A 24,398-nucleotide genomic window follows, 5' to 3' on the forward strand; every position below is an offset into this window, starting at 1 on the left:
ACTTCCACCACTCAAAATGTGCAGCTTCATGATAACGCTGCTTTGAATAAAAAAAAATGACATTTGACCTTGAAGGATGACCTTGACCTTGAAGGATGACCTTGGCCTTAAACTTCCACCACTCAAAATGTGCAGCTTCATGATAACGCAGCTTTGAATTTTTGTTTGACCTTGAAGGATAACCTTGACCTTGAAGGATGACCTTGACCTTGAACTTCCATCACTCAAAATGTCCAGTTTCATGAGAATGCCCCTTTGATTTTTGTTTTGTTTTTTTTACCTTGAAGGATGACCTTAACCTTGAACTTCCACTACTCAAAATGTGCAGCTTCATGAGATACACATGCATGCAAAATATCAATGCTATCTTCAATATTAAAAAAATTATGACCGATGTTAAAGTTTTCGGACGGACAGACGCCATATATTTGACATTTTACCTTAAAGGATGACCTTCACCTTCACCTTTCACCACTCAAAATGTTCAGCTCCATGAGATACACATGCATGCCAAATATCAAGTTGCTATCTTCAATATTGAAAAAGTTATGACCAATGGAAAAGTTTTCAGACAGACAGACGCCATAAATTTGACATTTGACCTTGAAGGATGACCTTGACCTTTCATCACTCAATGTGCAGCTCCATGAGATACACATGCATGCCATATATCAAGTTGCTATCTTCAATAGTGAAAAAGTTATTTTTTTACCTTTGACCTTGAAAGATGACCTTGACCTTTCATCACTCAAAATGTGCAACTCCATGAGATACACATGCATGCCAAATATGAAGTTGCTATCTTCAATATTTCAAAAGTTATTGCAAAACTTAACTATCTTAAAGTTTGAAATTTTTTACCTTTGACCTTAAAGGATGACCTTGACCTTTCACCACTCAAAATGTGCAGCTCCATGAGATACACATGCATGCCAAATATCAAGTTGCTTTGTTCAATATTTCAAAAGTTATTGCAAAACTTTACTATATTAAAGTTTTAAATTTTTGACCTTTGACCTTGAAGGATGACCTTGACCTTTCACCACTCAAAATGTGCAGCTCCATGAGATACACATGCATGCCAAATACCAAGTTGCTATGTTCAATATTTCAAAAGTTATTGCAAAACTTTACTATGTAAAGTTTTAAATTTTTGACCTTTGACCTTGAAGGATGACCTTGACCATGACCTTTTACCACTCAAAATGTGCAGCTCAATGAGATACACGTGCATGCCAAATATCAAGTTGCTATGTTCAATATTTCAAAAGTTATTGCAAAACTTTACTATGTAATGTTTTAAAAATTTTACCTTTGACCTTGAATGATGACCTTGACATTTCACCACTCAAAATGTGCAGCCCAATGAGATACACATGCATGCCAAATATCAAGTTGCTATGTTCAATATTTCAAAAGTTATTGCAAAACTTTACTATATAAAAGTTTGAAATATTTGACCTTTGACCTTGAAGGATGACCTTGACCTTTCACCACTCAAAATGTGCAGCTCCATGAGATACACATACATGCCAAATATCAAGTTGCTATGTTCAATATTTCAAAAGTTATTTCAAAACTTAACTGTAAGGTTAAAGTTTTGGGACAGAATGACAGACAGAAAGACAGACAGACAGGCCAAAAGCAATATACCCCAGATCATTCGATCCGGGGGCATAAAAAGTATTAATTAAGGACATTCAAATTTACACCCCACCATCCCTTTTTCTCGTATTGCTTTCTATTATTAAACTCATCCTCTTCACTTGCGAAGAATACCTAAAAAATCCTGTTATATGTAATCAAGTTTGTTTAAATGTGTGTACTTTGATGCATTGCTGAACCTTCTGAATATCCTGAATAATGATATTGACATTGAACAAAACAAGGACATGCACTACTGTATCAGCAATGCAGGTCTTTCTCCAGAAATTTGCACAGGGGAAAATATGTGTGATTTACAGGGTACTGGGTTACTCCTTTGAGTTTATTTAATGCTAGGCACTTAACCAAATGTTATTGTACTTAAGAAAGTGCAATAATTGAACAAATATATATTTAAACTAATCAGCCTTTAAAAACATGATGAACCTTTAATGTCTTTCATGATATTGAAGAATTACAGCAACACAAATTGGTGAGATAAAGTAATAAATTAACTTAGATTCAGGCAGTAAGGTGCTTAAAGAGCCGGAGAAAAGGCATGAGTATTACAAGTATTGCAATTTATTATTTATTTAAAAGATCATGTAAAGAATTTAATGTATATTATAGCCGCTTAATTTGATTCTGTGCAGTTTTGATTCTGTACTTTTTTGACAGATTGTCATATTTCTCTTATAAAATTTTGTATTTTTTAAACATTATTCCTGAATGAACTTGTAAGTGTATGATAGATGCTTCCAGTTGTCCCCTTTCAGGATAAGCATGCGACAATGAAATGTATATTGTTAAAACAACAATAACAAAACAACTGTACTGATGTTGGCCTGCAATTTATTTTAAGATGTGTATTTTACCATAGAATTAGTTTGAGTAAACATCTTCAGGGTCTATGTGTACCAAACTGGCATTGCATTGGTAAAACATTAACAGACTGTTTACTTTGGTCAACACTGAACTATGACCAATCACAACACTCTCACACAGTATTATCAAGAAGATATTTAAACCAAACAATTAGAGCGCCGCATGACGGAGCAATATACGCCCGATTCGTGTGCCATTGGAGATGATACACTGATGATTGATGTATTTGTTTTGGAAATAAGCAAAAAAAAATTTCAAAAATCGCGAAAAAAATAAACCCGATGAAAATATCGCAAAATAAAACTGGATAAAAATATTGCATAAAAATATTGCATGTGTTAATCGGTTGCATGTCTCCAATCAGACCTGACTGATATATAATCTATATACTACCTCTGACCAAGTTTGGTGAATTCAACTTGAACTAGAGCTTTGTCATTGAATGTGACTTATACCCCCATACCACTTTGATGCAGGATAAAAAGTTGTTTAAAAGTTTCGGATGAATACAATTTGAATTAGAGTCCGGACAAAGTGGCGCCGTTGAAAATGCACTAATTGACCCTATGACCTAGTTCTTGACCCGACATGACCCATATTCGAACTTGACCTAGATATCAACTAGACGCAACTACTGACCAAGTTTGGTAAAGATCGGATGAATACAATTTGAATAAGAGTCCGGACAAAGTGGCGCTGTTGAAAATGGACTAATTGACCCTATGACCTAGTTTTTTACCTGGCATGACCCATATTCGAACTTGGCCTAGATATCAACTAGATGCAACTACTGACCAAGTTTGGTGAAGATAAGATTTATACAATTTGAATTAGAGTCCGGACAAAGTAAAATGCACTAATTGACCCTTTGACCTAGTTTTTGACCCAGCATGACCCATATTCGGACTTGACCTAGATATCAACTAGATGCAACTACTGACCAAGTTTGGTGAAGATCGGATGAATACAATTTGAATTAGAGTCCGGACAAAGTGGCGCCGTTGAAAATGCACTAATTGACCCTATGACCTAGTTTTTGACCCGGCATGACCCATATTCGAACTTGGCCTATATATCAACTAGATGCAACTGCTGACCAAGTTTGGTGAAGATCGGATGAATACAATTTGAAATAGAGTCCGGACAAAGTGGCCCCTTTGAAAATGCACTTATTGACCCTATGACCTAGTTTTTGACCCGGCATGACCCATATTCGAACTTGGCCTAGATATCAACTAGATGCAACTGCTGACCAAGTTTGGTGAAGATCGGATGAATACAATTTGAATTAGAGTCCGGACAAAGTGATGCCTTCCGCCCGCCGCCCGCCGCCCACCCGCCGCCCGCCCGCCCGCCAAGGGGTTTCACATAATACGTCCCGTATTTTATACGGGCGTATAAAAATCAGTTAAAAAACATCATAAAGTATTTATCGTAAAATCAAGAAAATAATGTACTAAGTTAACTGGTATGAAATTGCTGTTAAAACATTTTTTCTTTCAGAAACTGATAGTCAAGTGTGACAGTGACAGAAGAATATCAATCAATATTTAAAATAAACCCACATTACTGAGGTGAATGAATCAATGAAATACTTGACAGGAACGTAATAAATGTTTGGAATCAATTGAATAATGCAACAGGCACAGTTTTAAAAGCAGAAAGCTTAATTATCAGTGGTGCTTAACTTTTACTGATGAAGAGCTTTTGGTTGCAAAGTTATATGGCAATACAGCATTAAAATACTAATGTACACAAACTAGTATATAAGTATATCAATCAATAAAGAAATAACTGTATACGTAAATTGAAATGAACAGTAAATATTACGATTTTAGAGATCTGAGAAGCATATGATAACTTGTTTTCGTTTGGTTCGTTTACTTGTTACCCGATACCTACCTGAATGCGAGACAACTCTTGTTTGCCCTTAGTTTCGAAAAGACCGAATATTTATTGTTAAGAAAAAATCGGTCCATTTAGTCAATAACGAAATTCCCCAATGTGCCATTTTATCGATTTTAAAAATATCAATTTGACGAGACTCTTTTTCTTAAAATGGCTAGAAAATCTCTGTACATATCACACATGTTATTAGAATGAATCCACCATGATTCTTACCTGTAAAATCAGCTGATGAATTTTCATAAAGTCTGCAGACCAGTTCGCCACTCAATGTGAACTTGTACAGAGCAGTACCAGAGCAGATATATAGGTCATCCTGGTTGAGGGCAATACCTGTACATTCATGTTGTAACTTAAGCTTCCTGCCTTTGGCAAGCTGGCTCTGGCTTACTGTGATAAACTGGACCTCTTTATTCGACATAGCCACTGCAACCTCAGTGGGTGTGATAAGACACATGTCCTGTGGCCTAACCCTTACATCCAAGTGGCCCACCACACGGTACTGTTGGTCCAGAAGCTTGACTTTGGTATTATCGTAGTCTCCAACCAGGACCTGTCCATTTGGGAGAGCACATACTGCTGTGATATGACATGTGTTTGATTCACTTGGCATTTTTACATTGTGGACAGACTTCCCATTCACAGTGAAAACCTTGTTTGAAATGTTTTCTTTTTTAAATATATCAGATTGTTGTATATTTTCCAGACATTTTTTACTGGCAATAAAAGAGAGTTCAGGTTTACCCAGTATTTTCGGTATGGCTACATGGAGATGGAACAATTCATAGTGAAGCCTGATGCAGCTGTTTCTCCAAACCTTGAGAGAAGCTTGTTTCAGGTTAAGCTCATCTTTCTTCTCCTTAATAGTGCTTTTCTCAAAATCTGCTAATAAATATTTGATTTTCTCACGTCTCATGTTAATGACTGTGTTTTGCATATGTTTGTGTTGTGAATGAACTGTTCTGGTTTCACATCGGAGTAAAAACGACATTATTTCCAGACGCAAACCATCCACAATAAGCCTCTCATGTTCTTTGTATGAAACCTTAAGAGACTTCATTCTATCCTCCTGATACGCCTGAAAATGCTTCAGTTGTGAAAGAGCATTTTCCGTACTGACAGACAGGTTCTTGAAGTCGGTTGACTTCCCTGTGGCAGCCTGAGGTAATGGATGTACTTGTAAGCATCGTCTGAAAAAAAAACAAACCCACATGGTTGACAGTAAGTGATTTAATAGTTATCAACTGGAAAATACCAAACACTAGCCCCTAAATTATTTTAATTATAATACAAATTTAAAGGGCCATTATAACAAATACAAGAGCACTGCCTTGCGGGTGCAAACCTTTCATCTATTTTTCTTTTTAAATGTGTAGGGACCTATCTCAATTTCAATCACAAAGGAGGGAGGGGTGAAGAGGGGTGTATAGTGTGGGGGTGTGGTCATTTATTACAATTCAACTTGCCAGGTACAGTACCCTCGTGATAGCATGAAAGTATTTGAAGTTTGAAAGCAATAGCCTTGATACTTTAGAAGTAAAGTGGATCTAAACACAAAATTTAACCATATATTAAAAGTTACTAAGTCAAAAAAGGCCCATAGTTCCGTAAAAATGACAACCAGAGTAATGCAACTTGTCCTTTACTATCCCCTATTGATAGTTTGCCAGTGTTCCAAGTATGAAAGCAATATCTATGCTACTTAAAGGGTAAAGTGGACCAAAACACAAGACCTCACCAAATTTTCAAGTATAAAAATTGCACATAATTCTGTCAAAATGCCAGTCAGAGTTACATAACTTTGCCTGCACAGTCCCCTTATGATAGTTAGTAAGCGTTGCAAGTATGAAAGCAATAGCTTTGATACTTAAGGAATAAAATGGATCTAAACACAAAACTTAACCAATATTTTCAATTTTCCAAGTATAAAAGGGCACATAATTCTGTCAAAATGCAAGCCAGAGTTATCTAACTTTGCCTTCTCAGTCTCCTCATGATAGTTAGTAAGTGTACCATGTTTGAATGCAATAGCATTGATACTTTATGAGAAAAGTGGACCTAAATGCACAACTTAACCGGACGCCGACGCCAAGGTGATGACAATAGCTCATAATTTAAAAAAAAAATAGATGAGCTATATAGGCACAGCCAATAACAAAGCATGTTCCCTTCATTCACAATGTTACTTTTCTAGAAGAAATACTACATGTATATTCATTATCGTTAAAATAAAAATATATAAATAAATACATATATATCTATCTACTGTGCGTTTGGGAAATAATGCATACCACACTGAACAACACATTGTGCATTATATTGATACAACCAGTCTATAGTAATGTCATTAATGGTATGCATGTGTATAATATAAAGCTATGTAGATTGTATTTATAATTATTTTACGAAATGAAAATCTAAATATAAATATAAATATGTTTTTGCATAATCCGTTGATATTAAGCTTTTACTATAAAATTCTTATTTTTAAAAGGTTATATATTATGAGAACCTTATTCCTATTAACTAATTCCTTTCTTGCACAGAATGGCATAAGCTTCATTAATATATATATGACGAAAGTGTGGCTTTTGTTCATTCAGAATCGGGTCCGGTAATCAGCCCAATTCACAATGGAAACAAAAGTATGTTTTTCCCAAAATGGTTCTAAACAATTCCCAAAGGAAGGTTTCCAAATAAATACATTTTTTACATCTAAATATTTTGTTCAACTCCAATTCATTTAAGTTCAACCTTAGTAAATATAATACTGAAACCACTTGTATTCTCAATGTTAAGCATTTTTTAGCAAAACAACCACTTTAGTTTCAAAATGTTAGTCAAATAGCTGTAAATTTTCCCAATCCAAAGTGACCCGGCCCCATCCCCAAAATGGTGAACATAACACTTGGAAAAATTGTGTGATAGCATAGTTATTGTTAAATATTGTAAAAATTAACAATGGACTAGCACATACACTCAACCAATTCGGCACCTTTATGGTACAAATCACAAGTATATTGACAAATATTGAGAGTCCATATACTTCAGTCAAGCGAGAAATTCTTGTTATCATCTAATATAAGGCAGGGGATGAATTTCGAGTGATTTTCCAAAAGTATACTTGATTTTAAACATGTTATCATTTATGACACAACTTCTTTGACTCTACTAGTTCCAAAACGTTTGGCTCCTATCATAATTGGTTGCAAAATAGCCCACACTTGACTTTCTTCTGTGTATAAAGAATGTAGGCCTCATGCCCTATCAAAATAAATGACAAACTCATTATGAACAAAAAGGGTCATCATGGCTCTTAAGGTCTCAACTGAGTTTCTGCACATGAATTGTGGAAGACTTCAATTGGTGGTCTATTATTTGACCCTACTTGACCCAAAATCAAACAAGGACTTTGTATTGTCAACAAACACCAATCTGATCAAGTTTCATTTAGAATTACACTGTAACTCCAATATAGTGTGGTCCGTTATAACGCTGTGTCCAATAAAACGCGGGGGGTCCATGGATTCCGTTTTTTTCTCCAACCTTCCATACTGATTCAAATCCATGTTATGCAACTTCATGTATTTTCATAAATTCAAAGAAGCCGGCGATCACAGCTTGATTGCTTTATCCGTCCGTTTATCTGATTTTAATCGATTAGAGGTTAAACGACACTCGACAGCTAATTGGTGTTAATCTGTTGTGTAATGTCATTAAAGGTGTGAAAACTCGCGAGTCGGTGTTTATTACATGTATTCCCTATCAGAGAGCGGTTCGGTGCGCTAATTTCAATAAGGCAAGTGGAAGCGGAATAATTATCAAATTAAAGTTATTTAATAAGATTACCTGTTTATGTTTTGTATTTATCGTGTATTGTATTTTATTGTATAAACTATGGCTGTGTAAGTGTGTTATCGTTTATTATATGCTACACATGCTTGATAAATAAAAATATCTTTGTGTGTGTTTAATGTTTCAGTACGTATACGAAAAATAAATTTAAAAATCCTGACGATTTATTTACATGCTAACGCAGTGTAATTGTTAACAGAGATGCACTTAAATTTTTGCCCGTTATCAGAAAGTCCACGGAAAGCACGTTTTTTACATGCTGCGTATGACGCAATAAAACATTTCTTTGTACATGTATCGTGTTGCATTCAATCTAAATTATAATTCGCTCGTCCAATGAAAGCTGTGTCCCATAATGCACTGTCCTAATTTTTCTGAAAAATGGCGTAGGCATATGAATTTGTTTACGAAGTTCGTAGACATATTTCTTGTCATAAATGTTAAACATTATTTTTTCGTAAGTGATGTAATTATATTGGATTATCGGATAAATGTGCACATTAGAAAAGCGGTATGTATACTGTTATCGTTCGATTCGGTTTATATGCATGTATTTGCGGATGACAACACAGCATGACGATACACAGGACCTATATTATAGGCTATACTTTACCTGTTTTTATAGCCCCTTAAATAAATAAGCTCAAAACTTATAACGCTGTCCGTTTATAACGCTGTTGCGTGGCTTGGACCCCGTCATCCGCGTTGTATTGGAGTTACAGTGTAGTCTTTAATGCTGCTACTAGAGTGGTTAGAATTTAGATAAAGATATAACTTAGTGGCATAGTTTCTAGATGCATGTGACACACTTTTAGACTTGGCCTAGATATTGTGAAGATGCATATTCTGTCCAGATTGAGTCATGAAATCTGGTCTCTGTAGTGGCACAAAGGATTTCTTATTGTTCATCTGCTAATCTACTTTCAAAACACAAATGAAACAAAACTTTGAACTTGGCCTTAATGAGCACTCTTGATAAAGGGCGTTTTTGCGGAAATACGCAAATTAAATTATGTAAATACGCATAACAAATATTTTGCATGCGTATCAAGTACCCTTCATAAATGTTGATTACACATTTTTTTCTTTTCGGCCGCGTACCAAATTTCCAAAAAGTAAGAGGATGTTAACCCCTTACAAAGGGAGTGATGTGTCACTTATTTGCAATCAGACTGGTTCTCTATAATATTGGCAAAAATTGTAGTATTTGCTAATCAAACAATCCGTTTATATTTTTGGTGCTGGAAAATTGGCGTCTGCACGTGTTGGGCGACTGTTGAAAAAAACATCAACGCAAGACAACCTTTATACGTACTTTAGCAAAAACAGTGCGGCGCAGTTCGATGTACGAAAACATTGTGTTGTTCCAATATTGGAATCTATTTTGGAGGATGAATCTAACAAGAGGGCCTGAAAGGCCCAAAATTGCTCACCTGAGATAACCAGATAGTATTGGGACAAATCTTCTGACCAATGAGTTTCATGAAGACTGCCCCTTGAAAGCCATGTTTTTCAAGCAAACATAATAATTTTCAAATTCATCCAAGATATCATTGAGACCAATCTTCTGACCAAATTTCATGAAGACTGGAAAATAAATATGGCCTCTAGAGTGTTAACAAGGTTTTACTATAGCCATATAAGGAAAAATGCCCTGCCCCCTGGCAACCATGTTTTTCAACCAAAGGGCATCATTTTTTAACTCTTCCAAGATATTATTGGGATAAATCTTCTGACCAAGTTTCATGAAGATTGGACAATAAATGTGGCCTCTAGAGTGTTAACAAGATTTTACTATAGCCATATAAAGCCATATAAGGAAAAATGCCCCGCCCCTTGACAGCCATGTTTTTCAAGCAAAGATTACCATTTTCAAACTCATCCAAGATATTATAGGGACACATTTTCTGACCAAGTTTAATGAAGATCGGAAAATAAATGTGGTCTCTAGAGTGTTAACAAGGTTTTACTACAGCCATATAAAGAAAAATGCCCCCCCCCCCCCCGGCGGCCATGTTTTTCAACCAAAGGGCATCATTTTCAAACTCTTTCAAGAAATTATTAGGATAAATCTTCTGACCAAGTTTCATGAAGATTGGACAATAAATGTGGCCTCTAGAGTGTTAACAAGATTTAACTATAGCCAAATATAGCTATATAAGGAAAAATGCCCCGCCCCTTGGCAGCCATGTTTTTCAAGCAAACATAAGCATTTTCAAACTCAACCGTCATATCCAGAAAACACACGTTCTGGCTAAATTTCCTGAAGATTAGACCAAAAATGTGACTTTCAGAGTGTTCACATGTTTTCACTATTTACATATAGAGAAAACTGCCCCGCCCCCTGCAGGCCATGTTTTTTCATCGATCTGGACCATTTTCAAACTCGTCCGAGATATCAAGGAAACCAATGTTTCAACCAAGTTTCATAATGATTGGGCAAAAATTGTGACTTCTAGAGTGTTCACAAGGTTTCTCTATAGCCATATTAGGAATACTGCCCCGCCCACTGGCGGCCATGTTTTCCAACGGACTGAAACCATTTTTGAACTCAACTAACATATGGTTTAGACAAACATTTTGACAAAGTTACATGAAGATTTGGCATCAAATGTGACTTCTACAGTGTTCACAAGGTTTTTCTTTTTTTTGACCTAGTGACCTAGTTTTTGACCCAGTTTCGAACTCAGTCGAGGTATCAATGGGACAAGTGTTCTGACCAAGTTTCATGAAGATCGGACAATAAAGGCCTCTAGAGTGTTCACAAGGCAAAATGTTGACGACGCACGACGCACAAACGGACAAAAGGCTATCTCAAAAGCTCACCATGAGCATGTTGTGCTCAGGTGAGCTAAAAAGAAGCATGACAGCCAGAAAGCGAAGGACAAAACGTTATGTGAATAAAAAGCACTGTTTCCGTGGCTTTGTACTTCAACATATGATGACTGCAAACGACTCCATAAAATGTAAGCTTTGCAAAAATTCTTGTTAAGTTCCTATCATTATTGCTTGCATAATAGCCCAGACTTGCCTTTCTTCTGTGTATAAAGAATGTAGGCCTCATGTCATATTAGAATTAATGACAAACACATTATGACCAAAGGGGTATATCATGGACCTTAAGGGCTTATCTGAGTTTCCTGGACATGAATTGTATAATACTTCAATTAGTGGTCTATTGTTTGACCCCACAAATTGACCCAAATTCAAACATTGTAATCGTATTGTCAACAAAAACATTATGATCAAGTTTCATTAAGAATGAGTCATAAATGTTGCCATTAGAGTGGTAGGAATTTAGTAAAAGATTTGACCTGGTGACATTGTTTCTAGACGCATCTGATCTACTTTCAGACTTGGCCTAGATATTGTGAACATACACATTCTGTGTTTTGTCCAGATTGAGTCATGAAATCTGGTCTCTGTAGTGGCACAAATGATTTGTTATTGTTCATCTGCTAATCTACTTTCTACACGCACATGACACAAACATTTGAACTCAGCCTTGACACATATTCAGGATGCAGGATTACAGGACTTTATGGGGTTCAAAAATTGATGTTAATGGATGTAAACACACCGGTAAGTGGTGCTTTTTTCCATATAACTTTTTAAAACCATTTTTCAGAAGAATTTCAACTAGTGCATAAAAGACAAGTTTTATGTGGTCAATGGCAATGTGAAAAACATCGGAATTACTTTATTTAATAAGCCTACATTCTTAGCCAACCATTCGATTTGTAATGGAATCATATACATGGTTGTGCTGCATGCAACGTGAAGTTCTGGCACTGATTTCAGGCGTATTCAATGATGGAGTTTTGTATGCACATGAACCAGATTCATACTTGGCCTTAATATTGTCTAGATAAACGTTCTGACCAAGTTTCATCGATAATACATTACACATGTTGCATCTAGAGTGGTAACAAAAAGGTGCAAATCGGACACCTAACACTGCATGCCGCACACCAACTACACCGGACGCCTGACAAAGGGTGATTACAATAGCACTTCCTGGTCTGGTGATAAAACTGCCTCTGGTGGTCATTTTTTTTAACAAAACATCATCTTTTTATTCAGAACACATATTATGATATCACACTCTTTCAATGTGTTGAGCAAGTTTCATTAAAAGTGGGTCACACATGTGACTTCTTTAGTGTTAAACTGATTTTACTATAGCAACATAAGCAAAACTGCCCGCACCAAAATAAGATAAATAATATCTTATTTTGCGGAGAAATCACTTAAATCAATGTTAAGCAAGTGTCAATATTATTGAGGAAACATATATTACTTCTACAGTGTTCATAGTCTTTTCTTTTTATATTACCTAGTGACCTTGTTTTGAACTTGGACAAATGCTATTACTTCTACAGTTTTCAAATCTGCTGAGATATCATTGGAACAAATACTCTCACGAGGATTATACAATCAGTGTGGACTCTAGAGTTTTATCAGAGTTTTTTTCAGTTTGACCTTGTGAGTTAGTTTTTCACCCTACCCAGTTTTGATCTAGTCTGAGATATGATTGGGACAAAAATTACTAAGTGTCATGAAAACAATTAGAAATAAATGTTAACTACAAGTTGAAATATGTTAACAAACCTATTCTTCAATTTCACGTAATGGTCAAGTTTTACATCCAACAGGACCAGTTTGGAACTTCACTGATCCACTGATATCATTGGAATAAATGTTATTACCAAGTTTCATGAAGATTTGACAATACATGTGAGTAATGTGATTCGTACATTAACAAATGATTTGTTTTTACCTATAATATGCATATTGTAAGTTTGTATTTATTTGTATAAAATATATGCATAATGTTATGTCCCCTGACATGGATTTCAATACAAAGTGATAGACCACGAACATGTTGAAGTGATTACATGTATATCTTGTATTGATCTGGCAAATATGGTTGTCGGACTGAATATCTGATACAGTATTACTCTTCTTGAGCTTTCAGGACGTATGAAATATGTCTAAGATTTTAATAGGATTAATGTTGTTACTAAGTTTCAATTGACAATTAATGTGGCCTCTCGAGTGTGAACAGGCTTCTTTTAAATTGTGTCTTACAAACTATTTGTTTGAACCATACATGACCCAGTTTTAAATATATTAGGTTTATACTTTGGACACATGTTCTGACAAAGAGTTTCATAACAAAATGGGCAATAAATGTGTCTTCTATAGTGTTCACAAGATTGTTTTTTCATGTAACCTAGTTTTTACCTCACATGACCAGACTTAACACGTGGCCGAGATATCATTATGACAAAATGTTCTGAACGAGTTTTATGAAGATTTGCCAACAAATGCCATCCTTGAGTGTTCAAAAGGCAAATGTTGATGATGAACAAGGGGCGACAAAACATGGACAAAATTTGATCACAAAAGTTCACCATGAGAATGTTGTGCTCAGGTGATCTTTTAATGTGATATGTAGTGTTTGCAAGGTATCACCATCGGCATGTCAGAAACATGTCCCTCTTTCCAGCTATATCATTAGAAAACAAGGGCTGTTTGTAAAACATGCATGCCCCCCATATGGGCTGTCAGTTGTAGTGGCAGCTATTGTGTGAATACGTTTTGTGTCACTGTGACCTTGACATTTGACCTAGTGACCTGAAATATCAAAAGGGGTCATCTGCCAGTCATGATCAATGTACCTATGAAGTTTCATGATCCTAGGCCTAAGCATTGTTGAGTTATCATCCGGAAACCATTTTACTATTTCGAGTTACTGTGACCTTGACCTTTAACCTTGTGACCTGAAAATCATTAGGAGTCATCTGCCAGTCATGATCAATGTACCTATGAAGTTTCTAGATCCTAGGCCTAAGCGTTCTTGAGTTATCATCCGGAAACCATCTGGTGGACGGACCGACAGACAGACAGACGGATGGACCGACATGTTCAAAACAATAATCCCCCTCTTCTTCGAAGGGGGGCATACACATATTCTGAAAAATCTTAATGAAGATCGGTCAAACCAGACATTCCCAAAAGTATTTAAAGGTCACAGGACATTGGGTCCTGTTGACTTAAAAAAAAATTACGACCGGACTGGGATTCATAAGACCTATACATCACATCATCAACTTTTATTTATTGACATAATGATAATTGGAACAAAAGCTGTCACCATAGGATGACATATGCCCCCTATAAACGTTTTGATAGAAGTTATGAGCATTTTTCGAAACATAAACGCAGATTTCGAAACCTAAACACGGACCCTATAAGTTCAAGGTCAAGGTCACAGGGGTCAAAATGTTGAGGCATATGGAAAGGCCTTGTCCATATACACATGCATACCAAATATGAAGGTTACATCTGAAGGGACATAGAAGTAATGAGCATTTTTCAAAACCTAAACGCAAAGTGAGGGACAGACAGACGGACAGTACGATCACTATATGCCCTCTTCCGGGGGCATAAAAATGAAATGAAAAATAAACACAGCACTGAACAATTAACACTAACAAATCACAACACAATCACAGTATTCTTAAGAAAAATATTTAAACCAAAATGAAGTTAAAGACAATGCAAGTGTTCAATTGAAAATTCAGTAATTGTATACTGGCATGCACATTTCTGTTAACACCAATGTTTTCAGATGCCTATAGTTAGGTGTCACGATGACTGAAGAATGTAAATAAATTATTTCTACACAAAAACATCACCTTTATACTTGAAAGGGCTCAATGAAGTACCTCAAATAATTTAACACATGTTGCTATCAATTACATAATTTTACAGACTAAGTTTTAAAAGCAATTCTAGGTATTTACAATATTTCAATGACATACATTTCCCGGTCTGGAAATTATATGCAAACTCAGAATTAAACTACAAATATCAACAAACCAACCACAAAGATATAAAAATCAATGAAAAAGCACTATTAAGCGTAAATAAATATCAACACCAACTGTAAATACCCGAATACAACGACCTGAGTTGCAGAACATGTTTTGGTTTAACAGTAAAACCTATTGACACATTTACTTGCATAGGAGAAAGTGTTCGGTGCGCATGTGCAGTAACATTTCATGACTGTTAACAAAAAAACGAGGTAATTTGTACTGCTCATATTTCATTCAAGCTTGCTTTTTAGTTTCATGTTTTAATTCTATGAAATAAAGAAACTTTTGCTCTTTAATTATTTACTGGACATGTGAACCGACAACAAAGCATTTTCAATCGGACCTGTTTTAAAAACTTTGGTCAGGTACGACAGTTCGGCACATTAAAGAAAGAAATTTGGCAGAAATATCATAGAGGCAATTTATGTTCTTACCAAGTCCCATGAATATTGGGCAATACATGTGGCGCCTCTATAGTTTTCATTAGCTAATTGTTGGACAGACAAAGAACAATCAACATAAAGAGATCAGGCTGAGAAAAGCTCACCGTGAGCAGGTTAAGCTCAAGTGAGTTAAGAAATGCAGGCTCAAACATTCAGCCATTAAATGTGACGTATATCCTTCATACATGTAAATTGGGTAAAGGAATACATGCATCAGACATTATACAGGCAGGTTGATTTAAGGTTTTTCTGAAACAAAGCTCGCATTGCCGCATGGGAGTCATTACATTATTTATGAGAAATTTACTGTTCATTAACTGTTGATTGTCACAGCTTTAGGTCCATCATGATTATTGCATTTACCATTTTGACTTGAAACAACAAAGAAAGAGTTTATAATTTAGTCATTTCAGTGAAGGACTTTTTACACTATGTTTTTTGCTGCAATATGGCCAATATCTTGTAATCCATATACTTGAACCATTGAAGAGTTATTTATTAACAAACACAAATTAACAAATTAAAGCTGAACAACAAATTGTTCACATGCACTGATTTGGAAATACTTATATAACTAATATTACAATAATCCAAACAAATTAAAATGGATGATGGTAATTGAATTATACAATGCAGTAATTTATACTGATATAAAATAAGCAATAATTTTAGCTACCTGTGATTAAGCTCAACACATTTAGAGCAGCACAGATGATTGTGGTCCGGGCAGAACATTGTTAACTTTTCACGCTTGTGTATGATGCATATTAAAAGAGAAGTCTCCATCTTCTTAGAAAGTGGCCACTTCCTTATTTTATCCTTTCCATAAGGAGATTTTTTATAGAACCACCTACCATGCTGTCTGTGGGAGTTTATACATGTTCTGCAGAAGTATTTAAGACATTTTTCACAGTAAAAATCTGCATCTATTTCTACAGACCGCTCTGTTTTGCAGATTGTACAACAATAATACATAACCACATCAGAATTTCTAGAAATTCCAGATGTCGCCATTTTGTTAATTCACTTTCAACAAACAAGATTTTACAATCTGAAATAACTTGAAATAGTTATGTCCAAGCATATGTTTTACACACACCCACACAATGTTATTAAACATAGACAAGTGATATGAAATTTCTAACTGAACAGCGCCCAAGTTAACCGTCAAATGGCGCTTGTATGATAGAGGTTAACAGTGTAACTATGCACACTGTCACATGACTATTGGGTAATGTCTGTTTTGATTACTTGAGTTTAAACTGTACCAAACAAGCTGGCTAGATAAAACCTTTAAACCAAATTATTTAACACACCACATTTTTAATTGCTCTAATAAATGACATGTTATGAACATGGAATTATAATGATAATATTAAGCAGGTTCTTACATAAACCAATTTTATTACAATATCAGATCCTTTCCCTCATACAGTATTAACAAGAGGGTCATGATGGCCCTGAATCGCTCCACTGATTTTATGCGAAAAAAGCGTGCAATGCGCATGGGTTGAAATGTACTCACGCATGTGACTGTCTCTTTCTATCCCTCGTCCCACTGGGTTCTTAATATTGGAAAGGTGAGCATTTTTAGATGGTCGCTTTAGCGACCGTCTAAAGTGCTTGATGTGAAATTCAGGTCGATATGGCCTAGGTATGATTAACCCAATACCCGCTTGCGTATCCGCGCAAGAAAGAGTTGTATAATTTATGCAAGAGGTTTGAGTTCTCCAATTATGTGTTTTCACAAATGGAAACATTATATTAATATCGTGTTACATTCAATATTTTCGAACGGTGTTTTATAGAAAAGAATCAATAAACAATGATCGTACTGTACATGTCGCGGAGGCGCTTGTTTATGAATGATTAAAATAGTCCACTTTCTGTTGCGTGTGCGTGACGTAGTATTTTCGCTCAGCTCGTTCATAAATCTGAGGCTGGCGATAAACAAAGGGGAGTCCGTGTGAGAATAACGCAACAGTATAAGGTTACGCTTGTTTATATTCACAGGTCTCAATTAATAATACGTTGACCACCAGTTCAACAATTATTACAGGGATACGATAGACAACATAAAAAAATATTTCATTATCGCTGAAACTGTTAAAAAACATTTAAATATAACAATAATATTCTCTAAAAAATGTAGTCTTGCTGTTTTGAAATAAGGTTTGAAATTTTGTTTTCTAAATAACTTAATTCAAAACAAAAGTTTAATTATAGTGTTTTTTACTTGTTAGTCGCACATTTACCGCAGTATAATGTGTGTTATAATAGGCAAACCATACATTAGTAAAATTCAATCTGCCTTCGCACATAGAAGGAATGGGTCAATTAGGTGCTGCGTTTCCTTTGCTTACTTCAGTTAGAGGTCAATTATTTACGTAATAGCAATCACAAGGCTCCGGCTTCAAAGGAATTGCGGAGCGTTCTTACATAATAAAAGTCGTAGTCGCATGGTATTTGCGTTTTTCGTCCTATTTGGTCACGTGGTTCTTTTTCGCGGGTGTTTTGGCATTCATGATATGAGGCTATTAATAGATGCGCATGTCGATAAACAAAGGAAAGTTTACGGGTTATAACAACGCAATAGGTTACGCTCTCGCATACAACTCAATGACGTAGTACAGGTTGTAAATTGAGAGATTCGGGAAAAAGTTGACGCTTATTTATATTCTCAATTTATAAAACGTTGAACATAAGTTCAACAATAACTTCAGCGATACGATAGACAAAAAAAAGTTTCATAATTGCTAAACCCGAATATAACAAACAATTTGTAATAATAATACGAATGCAATAGTAGAAGGTTAGTAGAAGGTTAAGCTTGTTTATATTCACAGTTCTCAATACATAGACAGTTGGATATGAGTTCATCAATTAGTACAGGCATACTATAGGCAACCTCGAAAATGCTTTTAAATCGCTAAAACCGAAAACAACTTAATATATTATATTAAATATATTTATAACAATAAATGTCTTTTAAAAATGTAGTCGGCGTATACGCTGACTTAAAAATAAAGTTAGCAATTTACTTTTCTAAATAATTAAATACAATTAAACAAAAGTTAAACTATTGTGTTGTGTTTTTCACTTGTAAGCTGCATATTCACCGCATGAAATGTGTGTTAGCATTGTCAAACCACACATTAGTGTGAGTAAATAAAAAATATACTACAGGAGAGCACTTCATATGTGTCCTCATATGCCTTGTTATGAGTATCTTTCTTCACTATCGAAATATATCGTATGTTTATATTTGATTTAAACGCAGTTTTCTTTCGACACATTTAAATCACACGTCAATAGCGCCGTCATGCGAAAATGGGTCTTATGCGTTTCGGCAAGCGTTTGTTAAACTCAACATGTGCTTTTGCGCAGTCAGGCCATAGGCGGTGCTGTTCGCTTTAAAATCACTCAATATGTTATGTTTCTCCTTACCAGAAGGAGGGAGAGCTGAGTGGGCTATTTATATGATGGGCGCATATGGAATAAGACCCATTTTCGCATGACGAGGGTCATTACAAATCTCATTGCGAATTGAAAATGCCACATTTAAGAACAATGCTTTTTGATACAAAATTGAATTGAAAATAGCAAACTTGTTAATAATGGCAGCCTATCCACACATTAAGGAATGATTTCCAGACGTGCTGACCAAGTACGGCAAACATTGTGGTATGATAATTAAACGATTTTCTCTTATCGTGACACTATACCATTTCGCTAATGATTGTCTTCTCATCTTGGAGGCGAAAGTGAAATTCTGCGAGATGGATTGTAACGCGTAATTGTAACAGGGCCACAATTTGTGTCGTTTGAGCATACAGAGAGTAGTCCGGAATTTCTTACACTGAACAGTGCTACATCCTTTGAATTGAGCACTTACGCAGTGATGTAGCAAAAATTCAGAGGTTGTATCTCGAATCAGCTTATTAAATATTCGAAAATATTCATGCGTGTCTGTTGGCGTTATGTAAAAGTCACTATGATGAAAACTGAAACAGCTATGCCTAAAAGCGCATTAGTGCTCTATACCTATGTTTATGTTAGCGTTGTTGACACCGTGTGAAATGCTCGGGTAACAAGTAAAGCATAAACAGCAATGTTTATATACTTTTATTCCTCCATATACAAGATACGAAGATTGTTGTATATTTTGAATTTGTATATGGTGTCAAAAATCAAAAGTTTTGTACACGGAACTTTCATTATGAATTTATATTCTTGGTGAGATAGTCATTTGATATTAGAAAAAAATATTCCTTTAATATGATGGTGACTGCAAATTTTCTTTATATTAAGTTATCATTACCATTTTCATCATACTTTCTATGCTTTCAGAACTTCCAAAAAGCATGTTGTTTTTATTTTGTCTTCGTTATTTCTATGAAATAATAAGGATGATAAAAAGTGCACACAAAACTCGACCCGTGCGCTATGACACACACTTTATAAAGTTGAATGGCGTGTGTTCATTTCAAACTTGCGATTGATTTTCAAAAATGAATTGCGTGTTAAATTATGCAATAGCGAACATCTTCAGTGCCTTCAGCGCTTTGATTATTAATGGAAAATGTTACTACGGTGTTAACTAAACAGACTAAAAAGCCCGGGAATTGTCGCACAGGTCCTTTGCTTATCGCGTAGGTACATTTATCTCTCCAAAAGATATTGTCGTTTTTTCTATTTTACATATTTTTAGATGCTGAAGATCAAATCTACGCATGTTCTTCAAGATTAATGAAAGTTCCTTCATTCAATCATGAATCTTTTTCCATTAAATTCCAAAAAGTGTATGCAGGTTTCAAAGTTTCTGTTACTTATATACTTCAAGACAGCAGGCTTTTTTCCGCTCCATTTTGGGAAAACGCCACACTGGAATTTTGGGAATTTCGCGTCGTGAAAACCCCAATTTTGGGAAAAAAGATAATCGCAAAATTGGCTCAATTGGGAAAAATTATCGCATGTAAATAGTGTTTCTTATATTTCAAAGAAGCCGTTAACTGGTAAAAAACGACTTTTAAAATTTTACAAAATATTATGAACATGTGTGATAAGTGCAGGTTTTTTAATCTGAATTTGGGGAAAAGGCCTGGCCTTTTTTGAGTTGTAAAAAATCGCGCCAAGCGCCGGATTTTGAGGAAAATAAGGAAAGTCTTAAATAATCATTAACATATTTTACAGTTTTTAAAACAAATTCAAGGCAACAGATAATTTAATTATGCAAGACTTTTTTCTATTTTCTACACCGGATCAGGTTAACTTATATATTTTAAGGTTAAAAAAAAAAAAAAAAAAAAAATTTTTTTTTTTTTGGAATTGGGATTTTTTTTTTCAATTGGGACAAAAACAACCAGATTTGCATTGGGAATGGGGCCGAATTTCGGATCCGTGGCATAGGGCGGAAAAAGCCTGAGACATATGCAAAATATCTAATGACGTAGATCACCTGAACTTTACTTCATTCTTGAGGCATTAGTGAGTGTAGCAGGATTGTTAATGTGGCGACGAAATTGTTAATTGTACAAATAAGATAATTGCCTGAGGAAACATAAAGTTACGAGTTTTTTTGGTTCAGGTTCATGAGGTGCCGAAAGGCAGTAGGAATGATAGCTTTGTAGAGGTTGTTTGTTAAACAAAGTAAATGTTTATGAGACAAAAATTTGATATCATGGCAACACTACTTGTATATGGCGTGAGGTTTAAAGAGATATCATGACAAACAATTAGCTTTAGAGCTCCAGAAAAGGGTCGTATTTTCATAATTACGAATTATTTTCAAGTCCGTTACGTATTTATTTTAATATCTTGTCATACCATTCAGAATTACAAAATCAAGTTACGAATATTATTTTTACATCGGTTCGTATCGATTTTTATTGAGTTCTTTTCGCGTATTTAAGATCTTTTTGGCGCTTATATAGAATGGTTATCGGGGTTGTTTAACAAATCGCATGTTTTCCAATAAAAATGGCGTGTACAGTCTGTCAAAAAACAATGGCGGCACCCAGAGAGCGTTAAAAAAAATGCAAGGCATGCAAAAACACGCTTAAAACATATTGTACGCAAAGTGAGCCGAAGTTGAATGTTAAGAAAGACATTATAGAAAAGATCCTATACTATGTTGAATGCTCAGTTGCCGACACAGTCGTAAAAGCTATATAAAAAATGCGACTCGACTGGTCCAAATTTAAACACAAAAAAATATTGAACGAGTGGAAGGGACAATTCCCGTGGCTAATCGTTGAAAAGATTGAAGGGAAGACCCGTTTTAATTGTGAAATATGTAAAAATTAATCGAAGGCATGCAATCTAAGCACAGTTTGGGCATATTTATTTATTTATTTATTTTATTTATTTTAGGTCATTTAGAAAAGTTAAGAATTATTTTCCAAAACTTAGTAGTAACGTTAAGAATAAAATTTCAGAGTTAAGAATTCTTTTTGAAAATCTGGTAGTTACGTTAAGAATTTCACAAAACCTTATCTGGAGCTCTGAACTTGACCTAACTTTCCTTTACTTTTCCATCTGACGTTCCAATAGACCATAACTCCTTCTGAAGAGTTTGTTTTCGTTTTGAAAACAGGACTTCTGGTTTCAAAAAGGAGAAATTGCTCATTATGAGCAATTTCTCCTTTTATCACAATAATTTTTATCCCACCCAGCCACTTTATAAATAGTCCTTTACAATTTTATTTCTCGTCTGCAATCTCTTTCAATTTGGGGCAGTCCAAAATGTGTTGTTTGGTAAAGGGTTAACATTTATGGATAGTTAACATGTTGGTCTACCTTTCACGCTCGACATGTATGCATTTATCTCTTATAATTAAAAAGTTATTCCAAGTGTATTTCGATAAACTTTTAGTTTGAGACGAAAATAGTTTATTGATCCCATATCGAATAAATAGCAAAAACGCATAAACATGCAAAGTTCAACTTCCTGTGGCCATGTTTTTTGACGAATCAAATTTTCTTGAACAACTTTTAAATGGTAGCCTTAAGATGACTTTTGTGAACTTAGCCCTTTTTGATGTCTAAAATGTTGAACCACATATGTAATTTATCCATAGGAGTGGAAGGGTTGCTGTTCATCAAATGACCTAGGTGCTTAAACCTGAACAGAGTTACTTTTAGTTTTTCGTTCACATAATTTAGCTGTTAATTAATATAATTAAATACATTTTTTTAAATTAAATATAAACAACAAAAGCTATACAGTGATGGGTACTAAAGCCTTTGAAAATAACTTGTCCATTTGTGCTGAAAAATGCTTCAAAATTGATAATACAAGTGTTTTCAGTATTATATTCACTAAAGTTGAACTTACATAGCTGGATGGAAGATGAACAAGATGTTGAGATCTTCAAAAAAAAATCAATTTGGAAATGTTAAGGTCTTGTTACTTGGGAAAAACATACTTTGTTTGCAAGTATCTTTAGTTACTTTCCGAGATATTGCAGGATCTAGTTCAGCGGACATTCAGACTGACGGACATGAAGAAGGACATACATACATAAAGATAGGTAGGGTAAACCTATAGTCCCCGTTAGTAAAACTAGTAGCGAAATAAACATATATATGAAACTGTTAAAAGTTCTAAACATTGAGGGCATAACTTCAGTTGTAGTTTTTTTCAATTTCACGAAGATTGGTTGAACTATTGCCCTTAGATAGCAAAATAATGCAAGGTCTAAGCACAAGAACAAAATTGTTAAGGTTTTATTAACTGGTTCTCAATCATAACACAAATACAGGGTATTTTTTGCTTTGGTAAATTATATATTTTATATCATCAGCGATGATGATGTTTTAGAGATAACAAAAGATGTGTTAGTCAGAAACACAATGCCCCCTACGGCGCCACTTTATGGCAATATATTTGATTTTTGGCCTTGAAGATGACCTTGACCTTGACTTTCACCAATCCTAATGTGCAGCTCTATAAGATACACATACATACCAAATATCAAGTTGCTATCTTCAATATTGCAAAAGTTGTGGGCAATGTTAAAGTTTTCGGACAGACTGACAGACAGACATACGGACTGACGGGCAATTAACTTCTACATGCCAACCTACCATGGGCATAAAAAGTAAGTACAAATAACATCGACATCTCTCTTTTTAGACTCGTTGAAAGTATAGCAAGTATGATGAAAAAATGCTTTATTTGAACCATTAAAGATAAATTAAAATTATATGCAATCATCAACACATGAATATGCCGTCAGACTATCGAATTCTTATTAGGCAAGGAATACAATATCCTGATACAAATTTAATTTACAAAACAATTAAATATTACTATCATATATTCATTCTAAAATACACAGTTTGATAATTGATTAATAGATCTAAAACAAGATGCGTTTGTGAAACACAATGTCCCCCTATATGATGTTTGACCTTGAAGAATGACCTTGACCTTGTGAAGGATGACCTTGATCTTGACCTTTCACCGCTCAAAATGTGCAGCTCCATGAGATACACATGCATGCCAAATATCAAGTTGCTATCTTCAATATTGCAAAAGAATTCATAAAATAAGCGATTTGGGCCACATTTATTTGACCTCTGACCTTGAAGGATGACCTTGACCTTTCATCACTCAAAATGTGCAGCTCCATGTGATGCACATGCATGCCAAATATCAAGTTGCTATCTTCAATATTGCAAAAGTATTTATAAAATAAGCGATTTGGGCCACATATATTTGACCTCTGACCTTGAAGGATGACATTGACCTTGACCTTTCACCACTCAAAATGTG

The 24,398-nt window shown here is 34.9% G+C and overlaps 1 protein-coding gene across 1 annotated transcript; it reads right to left on the reverse strand.

The window, feature by feature from the left end:
- Positions 1-4,591: 4,591 nt before the first annotated feature.
- On the reverse strand, positions 4,592-16,778 carry LOC127865413 (uncharacterized). Its single transcript, XM_052405332.1, has 2 exons — positions 16,296-16,778; positions 4,592-5,624 (listed from the first exon to the last, which is right to left on the reverse strand). Exons 1-2 carry the CDS (start codon positions 16,631-16,633, stop codon positions 4,592-4,594), a joined length of 1,371 nt encoding a protein of 456 aa, XP_052261292.1. The 5' UTR covers positions 16,634-16,778.
- Between the last annotated feature and the right edge of the window lie 7,620 nt (positions 16,779-24,398).

Source organism: Dreissena polymorpha, chromosome 1 (assembly GCF_020536995.1).
Source record: "Dreissena polymorpha isolate Duluth1 chromosome 1, UMN_Dpol_1.0, whole genome shotgun sequence".
NCBI classification, from domain to species: Eukaryota; Metazoa; Mollusca; class Bivalvia; order Myida; family Dreissenidae; genus Dreissena; species Dreissena polymorpha.

Coding starts and splice junctions, on each gene's coding strand:
- LOC127865413 (XM_052405332.1), bottom strand. CDS start 16,633: ATGGCGACATCTGGAATTTCTAGAAATTCTGATGTGGTTATGTATTAT. Junction 5,625..16,295: donor TGTGTTGAGCTTAATCACAG/GTAGCTAAAATT, acceptor TTTTTTTTTCAG/ACGATGCTTACAAGTACATC.